The sequence below is a fragment of the Arvicanthis niloticus genome, chromosome 20 (assembly GCF_011762505.2).
Source record: "Arvicanthis niloticus isolate mArvNil1 chromosome 20, mArvNil1.pat.X, whole genome shotgun sequence".
In the NCBI taxonomy this organism is placed as follows: Eukaryota; Metazoa; Chordata; class Mammalia; order Rodentia; family Muridae; genus Arvicanthis; species Arvicanthis niloticus.
In genome coordinates, this window is record NC_047677.1 from 26,745,110 (window position 1) to 26,763,736 (window position 18,627).

Genomic DNA, 18,627 nt, shown 5'->3' on the forward strand with positions numbered 1-18,627 from the left:
CTGAGGTCTATCCTGGGTTCCAGGCATCTGGAGGGATTCCTGGGTTACTGTCTTCTCCCATGTGTCCTCTAGTAAGTGGGGTTGTTGAAAATTCTGTCTGAATCCTGCATGTGGCAGCCAGCCCCATGTCGGAAGGCTTTGCACCTGTAGACTTAACCATCTGTGAACTGAAAATCTAAGAAAAACTGTATATATGAAACACATGCTGGGTTTTTTTCTCTTTGTCACTACTGCCTAACCAATATGCCTGGCAGCTGTGTGCTCAGCGCTTACACTGTATTCATTTGTTCAAAGTCATCTGCAGGGCTGGAGAAATGGATCAGTGGTTAGAGCACTAGCTGCTCATCCAGAAAACTTGGGTTCGAATCCTGATATCCATACAGTGGCTCACAACCATCTGTAACTCCAGGTCCAGGGGCCCTGTTCCCTTTTCTGGTTTCCATGGGCACTGCATGTGTGTGGTGCATAGATGTGTAGGCAAAAGACCCATAAGCATGAAATAAAAGTAAATCTTTAAAAACCTGTTAATCAAAGTCATCTTGAGACACTGTAATTACGTATCTGAGGGTTCTGCCACTCAGCTTTGGAATGCTTGTCTGGCACACGGAAGGCCCTGGTTCAATCCCGTCCTAATGAACAAAAGCAACTTAAGAGAAAAGGGTTTATTTAAGATGACATGTCCTGGTCACAGGCCATCATGAAAGGGAATCAGAGCCCGAACTAAAGGCAGGAGCTGAAGCAGAGGGCATGGAAGAACACTGGCTTTCTGGCTCACTCCTCATGATTTCCTTAGCCTGCTTTCTTATAGAACCCGGGACCACCAGCCTAGGGATGGAGCCAACCACGGTGGGCATGGCCCTCCCCCCCATCAATCATCACTCAAGAAAATGCCTTACACATGTGCTTACAGGCAATCTGATGGAGTCGTTTTCTCAACTGGGGTTTGTTCCACTTCCCAAATAACTCAAGCTTGTGTCAACTTGAGAGAAACATAGCCAGGACAAAGGTCAGGGTGGGAGAGACAGAAGGAAAGAGAGAGGGTATAGGTTACAAAGGAGACTTGAGCATTTACTGATGTGGAGATTCAGGGTGGGGTCCTGGGGACACTGAGGGACAGCCATACTCATTTCTGTCACTTGCTCAGCAGGCTAGCTCTACTCATCAAGGCTTTCAAAGACTCTTGTTCCGACTGCCATCCAGCCTAGAACACGGGTAGACAGGGTAGGCTCTGTCCTCCCAAGCTCCCTGGTCCAGTCCTCTGGGTCCTGGCATGCTTACCTGCATATACCCCTGCCAGTCCTGGCCCTGGAGTCGGGAGCTCAGGGGTGATTCAGCTGGAACTGCCTCAGGGTTCTACACAGGCCAGAAAAATGCCTGGATAGGACCACCATATTGGCAGAATCTACCCCTGCACAGGGTGCCACAGCCAGGGGGTATCCACAGGGGCCCCCTGACAAGCTCCACCCTGGCTACACACCCAGGGCTTGGCCCAGCACTCTCAACCTCCGGCTGTGGAGAGAGGTCATCAGGGAGCAACCTGAAATTGCTTCTCACGGTTGGACAAGGCACAACCACGGGGCAGGAAGAACAGTGCATGGCTTTCCTTGCTTCTCACCTCTGAACCTAGTTCAAGGCCACCCTTGGCAGGTCTACTAGGTTAGGGTTTTGACATCAACTGTTGGCCTGAGATAGTCACCGGGTGTGTACGAGAAAAACAAGCAAAGGTCAGGATGCCAAGGGGAGACAAACCGACAGAGGGGAGGGGACAGGTGGAGAGTGCTGTGCTGCAGGGGTGAGCTGCCACTCCCAGAACAACAACTGTGTGCCAGGCTTTGTTCATCAGCTCCCAAACACCTTAGAGAACTATTCTCATCTCATAAGCAAGAAAACAAGATTCTCTTTCTTTCTTGTAGTCTTTTCTTCCTCTTGTGTGTGTTTGTGTGTGTGTGGACACAGGTATGTGTGTGCAAGTCTGTGTGTGTGCTCCATGTGCAAGTGTACATGCTCATGACAGAGAACGACACTAGGTGTTCTGGTCTCTCGATCCCCACTTTATTCCCTTGAGACAGGGGCTCTCCCTGAATCTAAACCTAAGATAGCAGCCAGGAAGGCCCAGTGATCCTCCTGTATCCGATTCCCATCGTGCTGAGGTTAAAGGGCATGCCCAGTTCTTCTATGTGGGTACCAGGGATTTGAACTCGGGTCTGTGGGCTTGCTGTGATGGCTAGGTTTTCTAAATGTCAGTTTGATACATGCTATGGTCATTTGGGAAGAAAGATCTTCAACTGAGAAAATGCCCCCACCAGATTGGTCTGTAGGCAAACCTAGGGGAGACTTTTCTTAATTAGTGATTGACTGGGAAAGCCCTGCCCTCTGTGGATGGTATCACCCCTAGGCAAGTGGCCCTAGGGCAGATAAGCAGGCTGAGCAGGCAATGGGGAGTGAGCCATTAACAGTGTAGGAACTCTGCTTCAGTTCCTGCCTCTTCTTCTTCCTCCTTCTCCTCTTCTTCCTCCTCCTCTTCTTCCTCCTCCTCTTCTTCCTCCTCCTCCCCTTCTTCCTCCCCCTCTTTCTCCTCTTCTTTTTCCTCCCCTTCCTCCCCCTCCTCCTCCTCTCCCCCTCTTCCTCCTCCTCTTCCCCCTCTTCCCCTTCCTCCCCCTCTTCCTCCTCTTCCTCCTCTTCCTCCCCCTCTTCCTCCTCTTCTTCCTCTTCCTCCCCTTCCTCCCCCTCTTCTTCCTCTTCCTCCTCCTCCTCTTTCTCTTCTTCTTCCTCCTCCTCCTTCTCTTTTTCCTCCTCCTTCTTTTCTTCTTCCTCCTCCTTCTCTTCCTTCTCTTCCTCCTCTTCCTCCTCTTCCTCCTCTTCCTTGTGTCAGGTGCCCACAGCCCTATGCTAGAAGAACTCCACGTTTTCAGACTCTGAGCCTGAGGCAGGAGAGCCCCAGCTTGTTTGTAGCTAGAGAGGTAAACCAGGTGCCCAGGAGTCAATGAGAGGGCTGTGGGCAGCCTTCCTCCCTGTTCCACACCAACACCAGCCTCTCCTTGGTAGAGCGGGGGAAGAGAGCTGCATGGAGCATGGCGGGCGGGAAGCATTATGCATTTCTCTCCTGAGATGCTCAAAGGAGCCACAGAATAGATGGTCTACCTCCGTCAGAGGGATCAGTCAGGTTTCAAGCCATGGGAGTAGGCATGGTGCCAAGAAGCAAGACCCCAGAGCCTAAGGTCACCTGCGCTCACACAGACACAAAGGCACCAGCTGCCACTTAAATGTTGGCTCAGCCCACCCGGATCCTCTCTGCATCAAGTCCTTGCCTGAATCCTAGCAACCATCCCAGACAGAAGAGGCAGCCCTGCCTGCCTCTCTACTTGCTAGCTTGCTTTTTAAAAGAATTTCAAACATGTATACAATGAAATATGACCACTTTTTTCCCTCATGTCCCTCCAACTCTCCTCATACCGTTGGAGCACATCTTCTCCAACTTCCCCCCCCCTCTCTCTCTCTGTAACCCACTAAGTCTAGTTATGATATCCATATGCACATGGGTATGGAGCCATCCAATGGAGCATGTGGACACATCTTCAAAAAAGAATGATTCTCCACTTCCCCGTGACTATTCCCTGCCACGATTCCTCAATATGGGGCAGGGCCCTGAAGACCATCAGCCTGCCCTATCTGTGTAGGGATTTTGACTGGTTTGTTCTTGTACCAATCTTGTGCAGGTGGCCACACTCGAAGTAGTTCATGTCCAGGGGCATTTCACCCGTACCTCCCCCATTCCTCCGTCTTACATCTTCCTACTCTTCTGAGATGTTCCCTGTGCCTTGGTAGTGGGGTTGATAAGGATGTTCTGTTTAGTTAGGGCTGAGCACTCAAGTGTCATACTGTTAGCACTGTGACCAGGTATCATCTCCCCACTGACTGCTGTGCCTTGCAAAAGGAGCTCCTGTGACCAGAGCTGAGAGCAGCCCAGGTCTGTCATCCCCAAGAATTGTGTAGGTGACCTTAGCCTCTACCTTCTTGGTTGAACATCCTAAATCTGAAAATGGGCTATAATTTCCAGCTCTTTTTTTTTTTTGAATGCCAGTGCTACATTCTATGTGGAAAATTTCACACCTGGGCTTGTGATGGGTCACTGTCGAAAATTCAGGTGCACTAAAAATAACGTGTAAAATTACCTTCTGGCTGTGTATCTAAGGTGAGCATGAAATCTATGAGTACTTCAGGTTGAGACTTGAACCCTCTCCCCAAGATTGGAGTTGCTGATATGCAAACATTCTAAACCTCAAACCTTCTGGTCTCAAGAATTCCAGAGAAGAGATACATAACTTGTAAGGCTTGCAGAGAGGTTGCTAGGGCAGTAGGGACACCCCATACACCCGATACCCATTTCCCCCACTACTGGCATCTTGCATGTTGTGGTTAAAGTTATCAGGATGAGCCAACTGACACTGGCAGGCAATTCTTAACTCAAGTCTGCATATCACCCTGGCTTCTCTAATGTCTCCTTAATGTCTGATTTTGCTGGAGAAATCTCATCCAGGATACAATAATGAATCAGGTCACATGTCTGCCAGTTTTTCAGCCCTTTCTGGCTTTTGGTGGCTTTAATGATTTTGTGGAGAACTACTCAGGGACTTTAAAGAACACTCATATATATATATATATATATGTATGTGTGTATATATGTATACATATGTATGCATATACACACATATATATATGTATATATGTATATATATTTCATTTGTATTCAGAGGGAAGGGGTAGGGTTTTACTAAGTAGTCCAGGATAGATTCACCACCATCAGTCTGTCTCCCTAGTCCTCAGCCTGACCCACACATTAGCCAAGCCTAGACCCAAACCTATCTCCTAAGTCAGAGCACATCTGGCCAAGGTACCACACTTCCTTATGTTCCAGACGAGCAAGCCCTGCCTGCCTCCAGTCACCAGCAAGAGGGTAAAAAGAGAGTGCTGACTCTCCTAACTTGTCCCCTGGTCCAAGCTCATGACCATGACCTTATATTTCACAGGGCTGGCATGAGCTCCCAGTGAGCGGTGTCCTCTCTCTGCCAATCAGCACACACTGAGGGATGCGGTGTCTCCAAGGCTCCCCAGAACCCAAGGGCTGGCCTGCACAGCTCCCCTGGGATCAAGCTGTTTGGCCCACCTCATATCCAGGTTGTTTGTGCAGGGAGGCTCCGAGGGCACAGGGACAGACCCCGCCCAGCCCAACAGGCTCCTTTTCATCAGCCCACAATGCTCGGCATTTAAACCCCACAACTTATTTCTGAAACACAGCAGCCTTGATGTCCCAGGCAGGCCTGTCTGCATATAAACAGAGGCACGAGGAGGCCTGGCAAACCTCAACGCTTCCTGTCTCCTGAACTCAGCTTTTGGAGTCCACTGTGCACTTCTGTGGTGTGGAGGACAAAAGGAGACAAATGTCCAGCGCTCGGAGCCTGGGCTTAGCCAGTGACATCTGTTAGTTTAAAATGGCCTTCTACTTCAGGAACCCACTACACCACCCCAGAAATAGAATGTCGGGAGTCCCCTCTGTGGTTGATGAAGTGGAATGTCATGTGGGAAAAAAAGTGCTCTGGGGACAGTAGTGTCCTCTTCACCTGTTACTAACACGTGTTTTGTGCTGGGGTGGGGAGCATCTGTGTGTTGTGTTTCCTAGTGGGTGAGAGCTGTTACCTCTCCAGTGGGAAGGCTTAGAAAATATCCACACCTGTGTGTGGCAACAAAGGCAAATCCCTTAGAGCAGAGGCTTCACCTACCACCCTGGACAGTTTGACGCTGGTTGTGGGGAGCTGCCTCATGCACAGTAGGATACTCTGGGGCCTCCCTCGTCTCTCTACCCATGAGATGCTGGCAGCATCCCACCTCCTTCAGGTGTTATAGAAATACAACCTAAAGCTGCCTACTCCTTCTCTTTGGCTCCGTTCACGTCCTTCATCTCTCTCTCTCTCCCAAACCCCACTGTATTTTCGTTTGTTTGTTTGTTTTGTTTTGTTGTTAAAAGTCGAAAGCAAACCCATTTTAAGGTAGTGCTGGGTTTGTGTGCACAGGCATGTGGGAGGGCACACATGTGCGCATGCACGCACTGGCGCACGTGCGTGCTTTTGTGTATGTGTGTGCACCCTCTGCACATAATTAGGCCAGGCCACCGATCTCCCTTCTCCCCTCTCCCCTTTCTAGCACAACTGCCTGTCGAGTTCTGCAATGGCAGCTGTGTTAGGTAAGGAACATAAACACTGGAATCAGACAGATCTTAGTTTAAAGCCTGGCTCTGTCACTGTTCAGATTCCAAGCGGGTTTCTTAGTTCCTCCAAGCCCCGGAGGTAATAGCTGCGACCTCACAAGGCTACAGCGATGGGGACGGGAGAGAGACAAGGCAGCCACACAATGCTCAGAGGTGATCCTGCCTCTCAGGTCTTGGCCTCCTTTGAGCCCCCTCAGCATTATCCTCAGTGAGTCTCTGGTTATTTCAGGGGACTGAGACTTTCTTTTTGTGTGCAGCCAGACTGAAGCTTTGAGAATGAGAGGCTAACTCTGTTGACAGGCTCCCAGCAAGTGCACGCTAAGTCCTGAAAATAACGTCTCATGTTTCAGGGTCTCAAAGGGTTGCCTGGCATTGAAATTTGAAGAAACCCTAAGGAAATGAACCAGAGAAAAGGGCCAACGAAGGCACAGAAAAAGAAAAGGCACCCAAAGTCCACCATCAGGTGAGATGGTACCCCTTGCCTATCATCAGTAGTTCTAGATCTTTCTAGCACAACCCAAGTGAATGCAGAATTAACCTGACAAGCAGGCCAGGCGTGGCATGAAAGGCCTGCCACTCTCTGCAGCCTTGGCCACTCTGGGGCCAGAATCTCCTTGGCTGATGGTAACTACCTCATTCTGAATCTGCCCTGACTCTCTGTCCCACCCAGCCCCCACACACTAGCACAATAAGAACATCCAGCCTGGCAACCAGATATCCCCCATGATCTCACCAGGCCAGCCTGGCAGAGACAAGGCCTCAGGTAGGCAGAGCTTCAAGGCAAAAGTAAAGTGACACCTGTGTCCTGGGTCCATGAAGCCTCCCCCAGGGCTGTCTGTGCTTCCAGCATCCCAGCCAAATAAAAGACCCACACAATGAGAAGGATGTGTTCTGGGTCTCATAGGAGAGTGAGGCTGTCGGCTGCTCGTCTGCCTACTCCAGGGGCAGGAAGTCTAGCTAACCATCCTTTTTTAAGGGAAGTCAGAGCTCCACATAACCTACTTGGCAGGTGTGTGTCATAACAATCCCTTAAGCCTGTGTGGGTGCGCTGAGGCTCCCCACTATAGAAGCAAGGCTCCATGGGAAACATGCCTTAGCTGCACCATCCAAGGCCCTGTGTTTCCTATCCATAGGGCAAGCCAGCAACAAGCAAGCAGCCCAGCCTATGGCACTGAATGAAAGCTGGACAGAGTGGCCCATTCCTGCGGTAGCAGCACTTGGGATTGGTTGGCAGGAGATCAATAGCTCAAGGCCAGCCTGGGCCACATACTAAGTTCAAGGTCAGTCTAGAGAACACAGGAAGATACCATATCAAAAATAAACAAGCAAAAAGAGAGGAGGAGAAGGAGGAAGAGGAGGAAGAAGAGGAAAAAAGAGAAGGAGGGAGGGAAGAAAGAATAAGCCCAGGCTAGCCACACAGCAGTCTCCAAAGATGCATCTCAGAGCATTGTTGTTAGTGGAAGCTGACAGTGATTCCTGGCCAAGGGTATAAGACATAGGTCAAGGGTCAAAAATCAAAGCATAGTAATTGGGCACACCAAGAGTGCCAGGGTGGGCCACAGGCCTCCTTTACCTAACAGTAAAATACGAGGATGTGGAAAAGGGCCTGGGAAGAAGAGCAACAGGACCCAGGCCTCCACATACCAGGTCTAAGAGAGAATTTCCTACCCCTTCCTTGACAGGCCGACAGCACTCTCTTTCGGATCCCCATCTGAGGGTTTTGCCAGATCCTTCTAAACGCATCACACCTCACTGAGCAAGTTTCAGAAGTACTCTGGCCTCGAAAAGGAATGCCCTCTTTATGATTCATCCAAAGGCCTCCTTCTCCTCACTGTTGGATGAGCTGATGGCACAGTCTATAACCTTGGCACTCACAGGTGAGCTCAAAGCCAGCCTGGGCGAGTTAGCAAGATCCTGTGTCAAAATAAAGAGTTAAGTGAAGGAGCTGGGGTCAGAGTCTATGCAAGGCTCTAGGTTCAGTTTCCTCGGACAAGAAAAAGGGAAATGAAGGAAAGGAACGCCAGCCTGAGTTATTTAGCAAGATCTGATCTCAGAACAACTGGAGATGAAGAGACGGTGCAGAGGTTCAAGAATACTTGCTGCTCTTACAGAGGACCCAGCTTAGGTTCCCAACACCCACATGGCAGCTCATAATCATTCATAACTCCATTTTCAGAGGACCCGATGCCCTCTTCTGAACTACCAGGGCACCAGGCACACAGGTGGTGCACAGACATACATGCAGACAAAATGCCCAGTCACATAAAAGAAAATAAATAAATTTAAAACAACAACAACAAAAATGCATGGTCTCTTCCTGTGTCCAAGGGAAGCCCTACATCTGGGTGGTGACCCCATTCCTGTCTGTCTTCTCAGCCTTCCTTCACCTTCCTAGTCATCTTGCTTCAGCCCTGAATCTCCCAGTTTCCCCTTCTGCAACAGCCCCCGAGAACACACCCTTCATCCCCTGACCATTTGAGCCCACCTCTCATCCCAGAACCCACACACATGGATCCCACCATAAGCAGTAGCCTCATGATGAAGCAGAGAGTCAAGGCCCCTCCAGGATATCCATGAATGTCCTGGGGGGCAGCTCCTGGACAATGGAGACCCACCTCTAACCCAGAGTAGTTAGAATACTTTAAGATGAAAATATCTTTAGTTGAACAGAAAGAGCAAGAAACCTCTGGAATGTCCCTTACTGAAACAGCAGCGATTTCTAGGAACGGGGATCACAGGAAATCCCCATGGAGAGCTCCATACCATAAAGACAGATCTTTGGAGCCTGACTGAGCAACAACCACCAACCCCCTCATCTCCATGCTTTCCTGACTTTAAGAATCCACTGGAGAGGCTGGAGAGATGGCTCAGCAGCTAAGAGCACTGACTTCTTCCAGATGGACCTGGGTTCAATTCCCAACACCCACACGGCAGCTCACAATGTCTCTAACTCCAGTTATAGGGGATCTGACACCCTGAAACAGACATGCATGCAGGCAAAACACCAATGCACATAAAATAAAAAAATAAATAATCTTTTGTGGTTTTTTTGAGACATGATTTCTCTGTGTTAGCCCCGTTTGTCCTGGAACTCACTCTGTAGAGTAGGCTGGCCTCAAACTCAGAGATCAGCCTGCCTCTGCTTCCCAAGTGCTAGAATTAAAGGTGTGTGCCACTACCACTCAGCAATACATAAATATTTTTTAAATGCTCAATAAAAAAAAGAAAGAACCCGCCAGGCAGTGGTGGCACACGCCTTTAGTCCCAGCACTTGGGAGGCAGAGGCAGGTGGATTTCTGAGTTCTAGGCCAGCCTGGTCTACAGAGTGAGTTCCAGGACAGCCAGGGCTACACAGAGAAACCCTGTCTTGAAAAAACAAAAACAAAAACAAAAAAAAAACAAAAAAGAAGAAGAAGAAGAAGAAGAAGAAGAAGAAGAAGAAGAACAACAACAACAACAACAACAACAACAACAACAACAACAACTACAACAACCCATTGGAGTGTCTGACAGATAGCTCAGCAGGTGAAGGCACTCATGCCAAGCATGAGAATCTAAAGTCAATCCCTGAAACAGACTTCCCACAGACTGTCCTCTGACCTCTCATGAGCACTCTGTAACACACGCACACTCACACTCATATGCACACGCACACGCACACTCACATGCACACACACACGCACATATGAAGGTCCAGCTAGAATTTGCAGGTCTCTTGTGGGGTGGAATCTACGTGCTACTGGGTCAGTTGAAGCCTGGTCTCTAATGGCCTTTTGAGGGGTGGTATTTCACAACTGATGATGCAGGGATGTGTTTCGGGAGATTTCTTCTCTCCCGCCTTGTGCCTGAGACAAGGCAAGAGGAAGGACTTGAAAAGATCCTCAGGTGTGAGGTAGGACTGTCACTTGGAGCAACTTACTCAAAAGAATGGCCAAAGCTGGAAATTTTGGTTTGGTCAAACAGATTCTTGTATATGTATGTGTCGTGTATATGTGTGTATATATATATATATATATATATATATATATATATATATATATATATCACGCACACACACACATACACACATATACTACTACACCCAGTGTCATGGTCCTAGCTGGACCTGCAGTTTATAGACTTGGGTGGAGTGGTCAGTACTCCAAGGAGAGAGGTGTGTCCACAGCCATGCTCCCCTGGGCTAGGTTACAATCTGTCATTCCCCCATACCCTCTGAGGAGCTCCAGGCCTGAGACATTAGCACTGGCAGCAGCCCACCTACGCCACCCGAGGCATGGGGGACACTCACGATGTTCATGAGCGTGAGCACGTAGTTCTGCGTGTGCTCGCGGCCGTGGAATCGAACCACGGAGTCATCCACTGCCAGCAGCACCTCGATGCTGTAGCTGCCGGGTCTGGCGTGTCGCCGCTTCCGCTCTGTGTCACCCAGCCGGTCCCCCACCAGGTCCAGCACGTTGGGAAGGTCACCAAGGCCGAAGGCTAGAACCAGGGATAGAAAAAATGAGAGGCTGAGCCACGTACTTTATATCTTTCTCTCTCTCTTTTTGTAGGCAGGCTCTCCAGTGGTCCAGCCTGGTCTTGAACTTACTATGTAGCTGAAGATAGCCTTGAACTTGTGATCCACTTGCCTCTACTTCCTCAGCTTTGGGACTGCAAGCATGTGCCACCACGCCATTTCATCAAATGCAGCTAAGCGAACCCAGGGTTTCCTGATTGCTGGGCAAGCACATATCCCCAGTCCCTCAGATCGTTCCTCAAATACTCATCTGAAAACCTACTAAAGTGGGCCCAGAGCTGGGGTTACAGACAGGCGTTTTTTCAAATCTTGGATCTCACATACACCCCGAGAGCTGAGCATCCCTGATCCAAAAATCCCAACTTGGAAATGCTCCAAAATCCCAAACAGTGAACATTCCTGGAAGCCCAGTATCTAAGCCCAACAGCAATTCTAGTAGCTCAGACAGGCCACCGGGAGGAATCCCTTGTGTGTGTGTGTGTGTGTGTGTGTGTGTGTGTGTGTGTGTGTGTAAGGACTTTCTCCATAAGAAGGGAGTAAGTCACTCCAGCCTATGAACAGTGCCCAGATACTCAACACCCCTGGAGCCCTTTGTCCATGTCTACTATGGGAAGGCTCAGAGAGTTTACCTAACTCAACCTAGGTCACACAGCAAATTAGTGGCAAGAGCCCAACGTATAAACTGGAGTTTCCCCTTCCCTGTTACCGCACTGAGGGTGGGACCATGCAAATTTCCCCCTCAGTAAATGAGAAAAGGGGAGTCTGTGTTAATGGGGGTATCACAGGCACCTCAGTCATAGTCTCTTCAATGTGACCCTCCAGGCACAGTGAGCCACAGCTGAGCGGTATCGGGGACCCCACCCAGGAAGCCCCCAAGTGAATGGAGAACATGCAGCTCCTCCAAACCACCGGCAATCTCCAATCCCTGAAACCTAGGGTGACCCATGGATTCCATTCCCAGACCACACCCAAAGCCAGCTGCACTCTCAGAGGACTGCACGCACATGTCCAGACCAGTGCCATCGCATCAACCCCAAAGGTGTGCTCACAAAAGAGTGCAGACACACAGGGGATGACAACGGCTGTGTCCCGGAAACGAAGGACAGACTAAGACTTTCGAGGTGAGAAACCTTGACCCCTGAAGGGATGACGTCATGCAGGCCTTGAACTGAGTGCCTGTGTTCACACAAATCCACCCTTATCTTGGGAGAGAACTCAAGATTTTAAAGAGGGCAGCAGGAGGGTTTTAGAATTAAACAAGGGTCTTGGTTGCACACGTGGCGAAGACAACATAAAGCCACACAGTTATGTACTTTAAAATGGTAACTTTGGGGACTGAGGAGATGGCTCAGTGGGTAAATGGCTTCGACACAAGCATGCGGCCCAAAGTTGGATCCCTGGCCCTAGAGAAATGCCGAGGAGATGGGGTTGCCTCCCTGGAATCCGAAGATGTACGAGGCAGAGACAGACTTCTCAGAGCAAGCTGGCCAGCTCGATACACAACTCCTTGAGCTCCAGAGTCAAGTGAAACAGCCTGCCTCCGTACATAAGGTGAAGAACATTCAAAGAACACACACACACACAGGCACTCCCACAAGTACACGTTCACGTACACAGAAAAAGCAGCATGCACACAAACACACACATATACACATCACGTACACGTGTTCCTGGCTGAGACTCAGAGCTCTGACATAGGAGTCTACGCAGGCTCACATCCAGTCGCCTCCTCGGGAAGGATGGGGGGTGGGGGGAAGGATGCCCAGGGCAGGCCAGGGATAAGGAAAAGGGTATTTTAGTGTGCAAAAATGTGTGAGTGTATTGGTGTGAATATCGGGGTACAGGGGTGCACAAGTACATGTTTGTGTATGTATACAGTATTAGTGTGTAGGTGCACAGGTGTGTGAGTGTTGCACACACTCTCTCTTCAAGAAGCCACAGCCAGGGCCATACCCAGAGGCCCTAGAGGAATTGTCCCCTCCACTCCAAGTCATGGATAAACACTATACTCCTTTTTTGGAGGAAGTCTGGGTGACAGGCCCATTTTGTGGAACCCCTCAAGCCTCCCATCTGTCTTTCCGTCAGGGCTGCTGAACCCCCTACACACACACACACACACACACACACACACACACACACAGAGACAAACACGGACATGGACATAAACCCATAGGGGTGACTGAAAGGTGATGAAGCCTTGGGGGGGTCTGTCCCGCAGGAACCCCAGCCTATGCAGAACATGGAACATTGGGGAGTCATGTTGACTCTGCGGGGCCAGGAGAGGGACATCCACAGAGATTGGGGCCAGGCAGACATGGGGTGGAGTTCAGTCTGGGGTGCTACTCTGCCAGGCTCGGAGGTAGTTCCTCATATGCCAGGCAGAAAGCAGGGCTGTGAGAAACCCTCGGCCTGCCTGTCCACAAGGGGACAGGCACACCTGGGATCTCACAAGAAGTGTTCCTACCAATGTGCTTCAGAATCAAAGGTGCCCAAGAAAGTCCTCTATCACCCCTTGTCACTTAGAGGAAAGACCTTGAGTAGCCAGGCCCCAACCATAGGCTGGTACACAGGAGTTTCACCCAAGTGGTTTGAGGTACAGAAGACGGGACTCCTTCCCTGAGCTGAGACCTCAACTCTGCAAATTTGGTCTTGGGGTCGCCATCTGTGTGGCTTTGAGGAGGTCAGAATCAGGCTAGGCTTTCCCAAGCCTCTCTTCAAAGAGAGGTTTATGGCCATTTGATTCAGAACTGACCTTAAAAAAAGAGGGAAAAAAAAAAGCATCTAAGACTTGTTGGAGAGGAGGTACTGTGCCCACCCCAGCCTAGTGCCAGCCCCTCATTCCCACCTGTGGGCTGCCCCTCCCCCCCACCCCCCCAGTTCTTACCAGTGACACATAGAGAGCAGCTGGATCTTCAGAGAAGTCGCTGCATATAGAACAATTGGTCTCCAGCATTCCTTCCCATAAGGCCCCACCCCACAGGACCACCCTCAACATGAGGGTGTGGCCATGCAAGACCAGATTCCATCCATCCCTCAGCATTGCTTCTAGCCAAAGGAACTCCATGACAAAGCTAAGGCTCACTGGCCACAGGGTGGGGACTGGCACCTGTCACATACACTATACCTTTCAATGGTGGTGACTAACTATGTTCGCCAGGAAGTGGGGTTGCACCCAGTTTTAAGGGATTTCCACATTAGCACGCTACTTCATTGACGACAACAAGACCCAGCATTTATCAAGGGCCTGCTGTTGGCCTCAGTTCATGCATGCGTCTTCGTAGACATCCATCAATGCCTATAACAGCCTTAGTAGTTAGCACCCATTGTTTCTTCATTAGGAAGATGAGGTCTGGGGCTGTTAAAGCACTTACCTGGGATCACTGAGCAAAACGGTGCCTGGACACAAAGTTCTCCCTTCTGCTCTGCCACCAGGTAGTGACTAGCAATGTCCTAAAGAACCTTCCTGTTGCTCACACATAAAGGATGTGTCTTTTTTTTAGGTGGAAAAAACCAATGACCATTCAGCTTCTGTGTCAGCCTTCAGAAGCTGCATGGAACATCCTCAAAGATGCTAGAATCCCAAGGATCCATGTTCAAGACCCAAGTTACTTTCTCTATGCTCTGGTTCTGGCCAGTTCTAGCAACCTTTTTAATCCACTGGGGTTTCTCTCCTGGTATAACTGTTCCTTACAGGTTGGGCCCATTTTACAAATGAGAAGACTGAGAATAGGTACTGAGAGTTAGATAGGAAGTTATCCCAGAGACGGAGACAAAGGTCACTCCGGCCATAGCCTACCTTCATTGTGAAGGTCCCCATGAGGCTCTGTCCACTCCCTCTGGACGGCTTCCCGGCGGTATACCACGTGTGTCCTCCCACCAGCCTCCTTCTCCTGCTGCCCTCGCTCCAGGGGCTCGATGAAGTAGTCTGAGTTGTCTGTGCGGATGAGGCCGGCCTGGGGGCCAGGGAGAACAGGAGCAAGGGGAGAAAGAGAAGAGGTGAGAACTCGGGACACAAAAACAATCACAGCTCTTCCTCCAGGGCCTGGGACACCTGAAGTCCTATGACAGAAAAGTACAGGGGTTAGGAATGCTGAGCATGGGAACAGAGAGGGGGAGGGCCCCCGTTTAAACACAGCAGACCCACATTGCTTGTGCTAGTCATCCGTGGCGTCATCTGAACAAAGACTTAGTTCTACTATTTCGTAAGGTGAGTGGGGAGCACGCAGTCAGGTACAGTATTCTGGAGGTATCCTTCTCCCTCTATGGGCAAGAGGGAAAGGCCCAGAACAAAGGGGAATCAGCCCTTGGAAAGGTGTGGACCCTGCTCCAGTACAAAGGGATATTGTTTCAGACCTGAAGCTCATCTTACAGCAGGGGGCTAATGGGCCCCTCGGGAACCTAGCCAGGATAGTGCACCAAGGGTGCAGGCTCCACTTTCAATTTCTCATGCAGCCCATATCAAAATAGTCCTTAAAAAAATAAAATCAAGAGCTGGCCTTGGAAATCAAAACACAAAAATCTAACCTTGGCCAAACCCAGCAAATATTATTAGCCACCAACAGAGACTATAATCAAAGAGGCCAATAAAACATAAGGAGATGTATAATGTTAATATATACATGCTTGTATGTGAATATAGATACATACACATGCATGCACACACAAAAAACACATATGCACACACAAAACACATTATCTCTATAAAGTAGGCCAGCCCACTTACTATGGTGTCCCCCCAAATAGCAGACAACATATTTGTTGAATTCACTCACTTATTCTAACAGGTATTTATTGAAAGCCTGCAGCATCCCAGACACCGGGAGCCCAGCTGTGAACATAAAACCGTGTGCATTTTTATAAGCTGACAGGTCTCCTCCATTTAAACCAGAATTCCCCTTCTTAAAGCAGCCACCAGACACCACTTAGTTTCACCTGCCTCCCCAGCTCGGCCTGTTTGGAAGTTGTGCTTCAGGGAAGTCCTTCCAAGGCCCAGTGTACCTGCCCCTGCAGCAATGGGCCTTCTTGTCTGTCAGGGAAGCAGAAAACCGAGATGGGCAGGATCAGGATGGCCACCTTCACATCACAGTATAAACCCATTCATGCGGCCCAGAAACTCTCTGGAGGAAGTGGTGCCACTGTGATGGTGTGCAGCCTTCCTGGGCTCCTGGCCTGAGAAAACCCTGGTGTATTTGTTAAAATGTGAGGAACTGGGCTCTTGGGCTGGGAAGACAGAGTATAAAGCACTTGCTATGTAAGCCTAACATCCTGCATTCAGATCACTGGAACCCACATAAAAGCCAGACAAGTAGCACAGGCTACCCCCATAGTCTCAGCAAGCTTGGCAGTGTAGGGGGTGGGGGGTGCTGAGGCAGGAAAACCTCAGCCAGCCTGGCATAAACTCATAAACAAGAGATCCTGTTTCAATCAAGATGGAGGAAGAGGACTGGAACCCAAGCTTGTTCTCTGACAATGTGCACACTGTGGCACGTGAAAGCTTGTATGCACACACAGCATGCATGCATACACACCACACATACTCCCGAGCACACGCACACACACACACACACACACACACACACCACACACACACACACACACACACATACACATACAGACCAGCATACACACACACACACAGCATACATACCACATACACCACACACACAAACAGAAACACACTATACATACATACCACACATACACACAGACCAACACACACCTATACACATGGCACACATACCACATACACCACACACACACATAGGCCAACACACACACACCACACCATATACACACCACATACACACATGACACATATCACATACACACATGACACATATCACATACACACCACACACATATATACACACAGACCAGCACATACACACATACAACACATACCACATACACCACACACATCCAAATACACACATACACACAAACACACCACATACACATGCATACACACAGAGACTATCACACACACACCATATACATACACACACCATACACATAACAAATACACACATATGCACACATATACACACATACACACACATATATACACACAAACATGCACACACAACACACATACAAGCACACCCATGCGCACACCCATGCACACACACACACACACATGCACACACAACACACATACAAGCACACACAACACACATACAAGCACACCCATGCACACACACACACACACACACACACACATGCACACACACACACACATGCACACACACACACACACAACATAGAATGCCAGCATCAGCATTCCTTCAAAAGACTCAGCACTTGCCACTTGCTCTGACACACAGGTAAAGAGGGCTCAGCCTCTGGCTCTGGGGAGGAGCCAAGGATGAGGAATGTTCTACCCTGCCTAGCACCAGGGCAGGTGTGGCCCCGAGGGATGGATGTACATCAGACACCTAGTTACAAGAGTTAAAAACACAACCTGACACCCCTGCCCAAAGAGGCATGCGTTGGCCACATGGAAATGTTGGCAAGAACAGGACCAGAAGCAAGAGGCTCAAAAGCTTCCCAGCATCAACTGCATTCTCTCCCTTGCTTGACAGCACATCTCCACACTGCCACCAGATAACAACAGACCTTCCTCACAGGCCTGTATGCAGCCAGAGGGAGCGCTGTGGTGACCTCAGCTGTTACACAGGCACCCTGAGACTGGCAGCCTAGGCTAGACCCCACAGTTCAGTGAAGGAGGGGTGAGGGGTGCATGAGTGAAAGGCAGGGAGAAAGCATTAGGTTAGTCAGAGAGAGCCATCCAAGATGGAAAGGGTATGGCAGGTGGAAGGAGCCCTGGGCCAGAGGCATGGGCCGTGCCAGAGACCAAAGAGGCTTGAAGATCACAGGCAGAAACTGAGCAAGGACACAATATAGTGGCTAAACTCAAGAGCCTCTAGTGCTATAGAGCTGCAGAACCCCAGAGCACAGGCAATGTGCAGGCTTGAAGGGACAGCTGGTGGCCTCAGGCACAGGACATGTCCCAATGCTGTCACAGCTGGGCAGTCTTGACGGGGCTGGTGAGAAGGCTCAGCCCACCATTGCCTTCCATGATCCTTCCTATGCCCCATCTGCTAGTGAGGGGCTGTTCCCAGGACAAGCAAAGACACCATCCCTTCACAGGTCTATTCACACAAAGGCCCGCCCAACTAGGCTTACCCAGGGTGGTGGCCCATGCCATCTCAGCCCCCATGCTTCCTAAAGTAGCCTGGCAGTACTGGTTTAGTACTCCCTAAACCAGTAGGCTAGAAGACCACCCACACCTTTCTCATGCTCTGGCCCTCTTTGCTCAGATCCTCTCACTTGTTTTGTTTTTGTTTGTTTGTTTGTTTGTTTGTTTGTTTGTTTTTCGAGACAGGGTTTCTCTGTATAGCCTTGGCTGTCCTGGAACTCACTCTGTAGACCAGGCTGGCCTCGAACTCAGAAATCCGCCTGCCTCTGCCTCCCAAGTGCTGGGATTAAAGGTGTGCGCCACCACCACCCGGCCGGTCCTCTCACTTGTTTCACCAACTGCACAAAGCTGACACCTTCTGCCTCATGATCGGTGATTTCAAGTGGTTCAAAGCAGGGATGTAGGTCCCAGAAGGATCTGGATCACTGCCCAGCCTATAGACAATGATCACACTTCTAAGTTCCAGATTGAGATTTCCTAACTTAATGACAAAACCAGCTAGGGAACCTCTCTCACTTATGCTTGGATGTCTCCAGCGACAAGAACCTTCCTCTCTTGTGATGCAAGAGGGACTCGATAGTGTTGGGGGTTGGTCTGGTGCTGCTACGCTGCTACGTACTCAAATGCTAAATGCTGGCCTCCCAAGATCTG

At 49.8% G+C, this 18,627-nt stretch overlaps 1 protein-coding gene across 1 annotated transcript in view; it reads right to left on the minus strand.

Annotated features, from left to right (window-relative positions):
* The window catches only part of Adamts14 (ADAM metallopeptidase with thrombospondin type 1 motif 14), a 78,773-nt gene that overhangs the window by 39,415 nt on the left and 20,731 nt on the right, over positions 1-18,627 (minus strand). The window contains exons 3-4 of the mRNA XM_034524503.2: positions 14,575-14,731; positions 10,551-10,741 (exon numbers count right to left, since the gene is read on the minus strand). Coding sequence (XP_034380394.1) covers positions 10,551-10,741; positions 14,575-14,731 — 348 coding nt within the window. The remainder of the gene's footprint in view (positions 1-10,550; positions 10,742-14,574; positions 14,732-18,627) is intronic.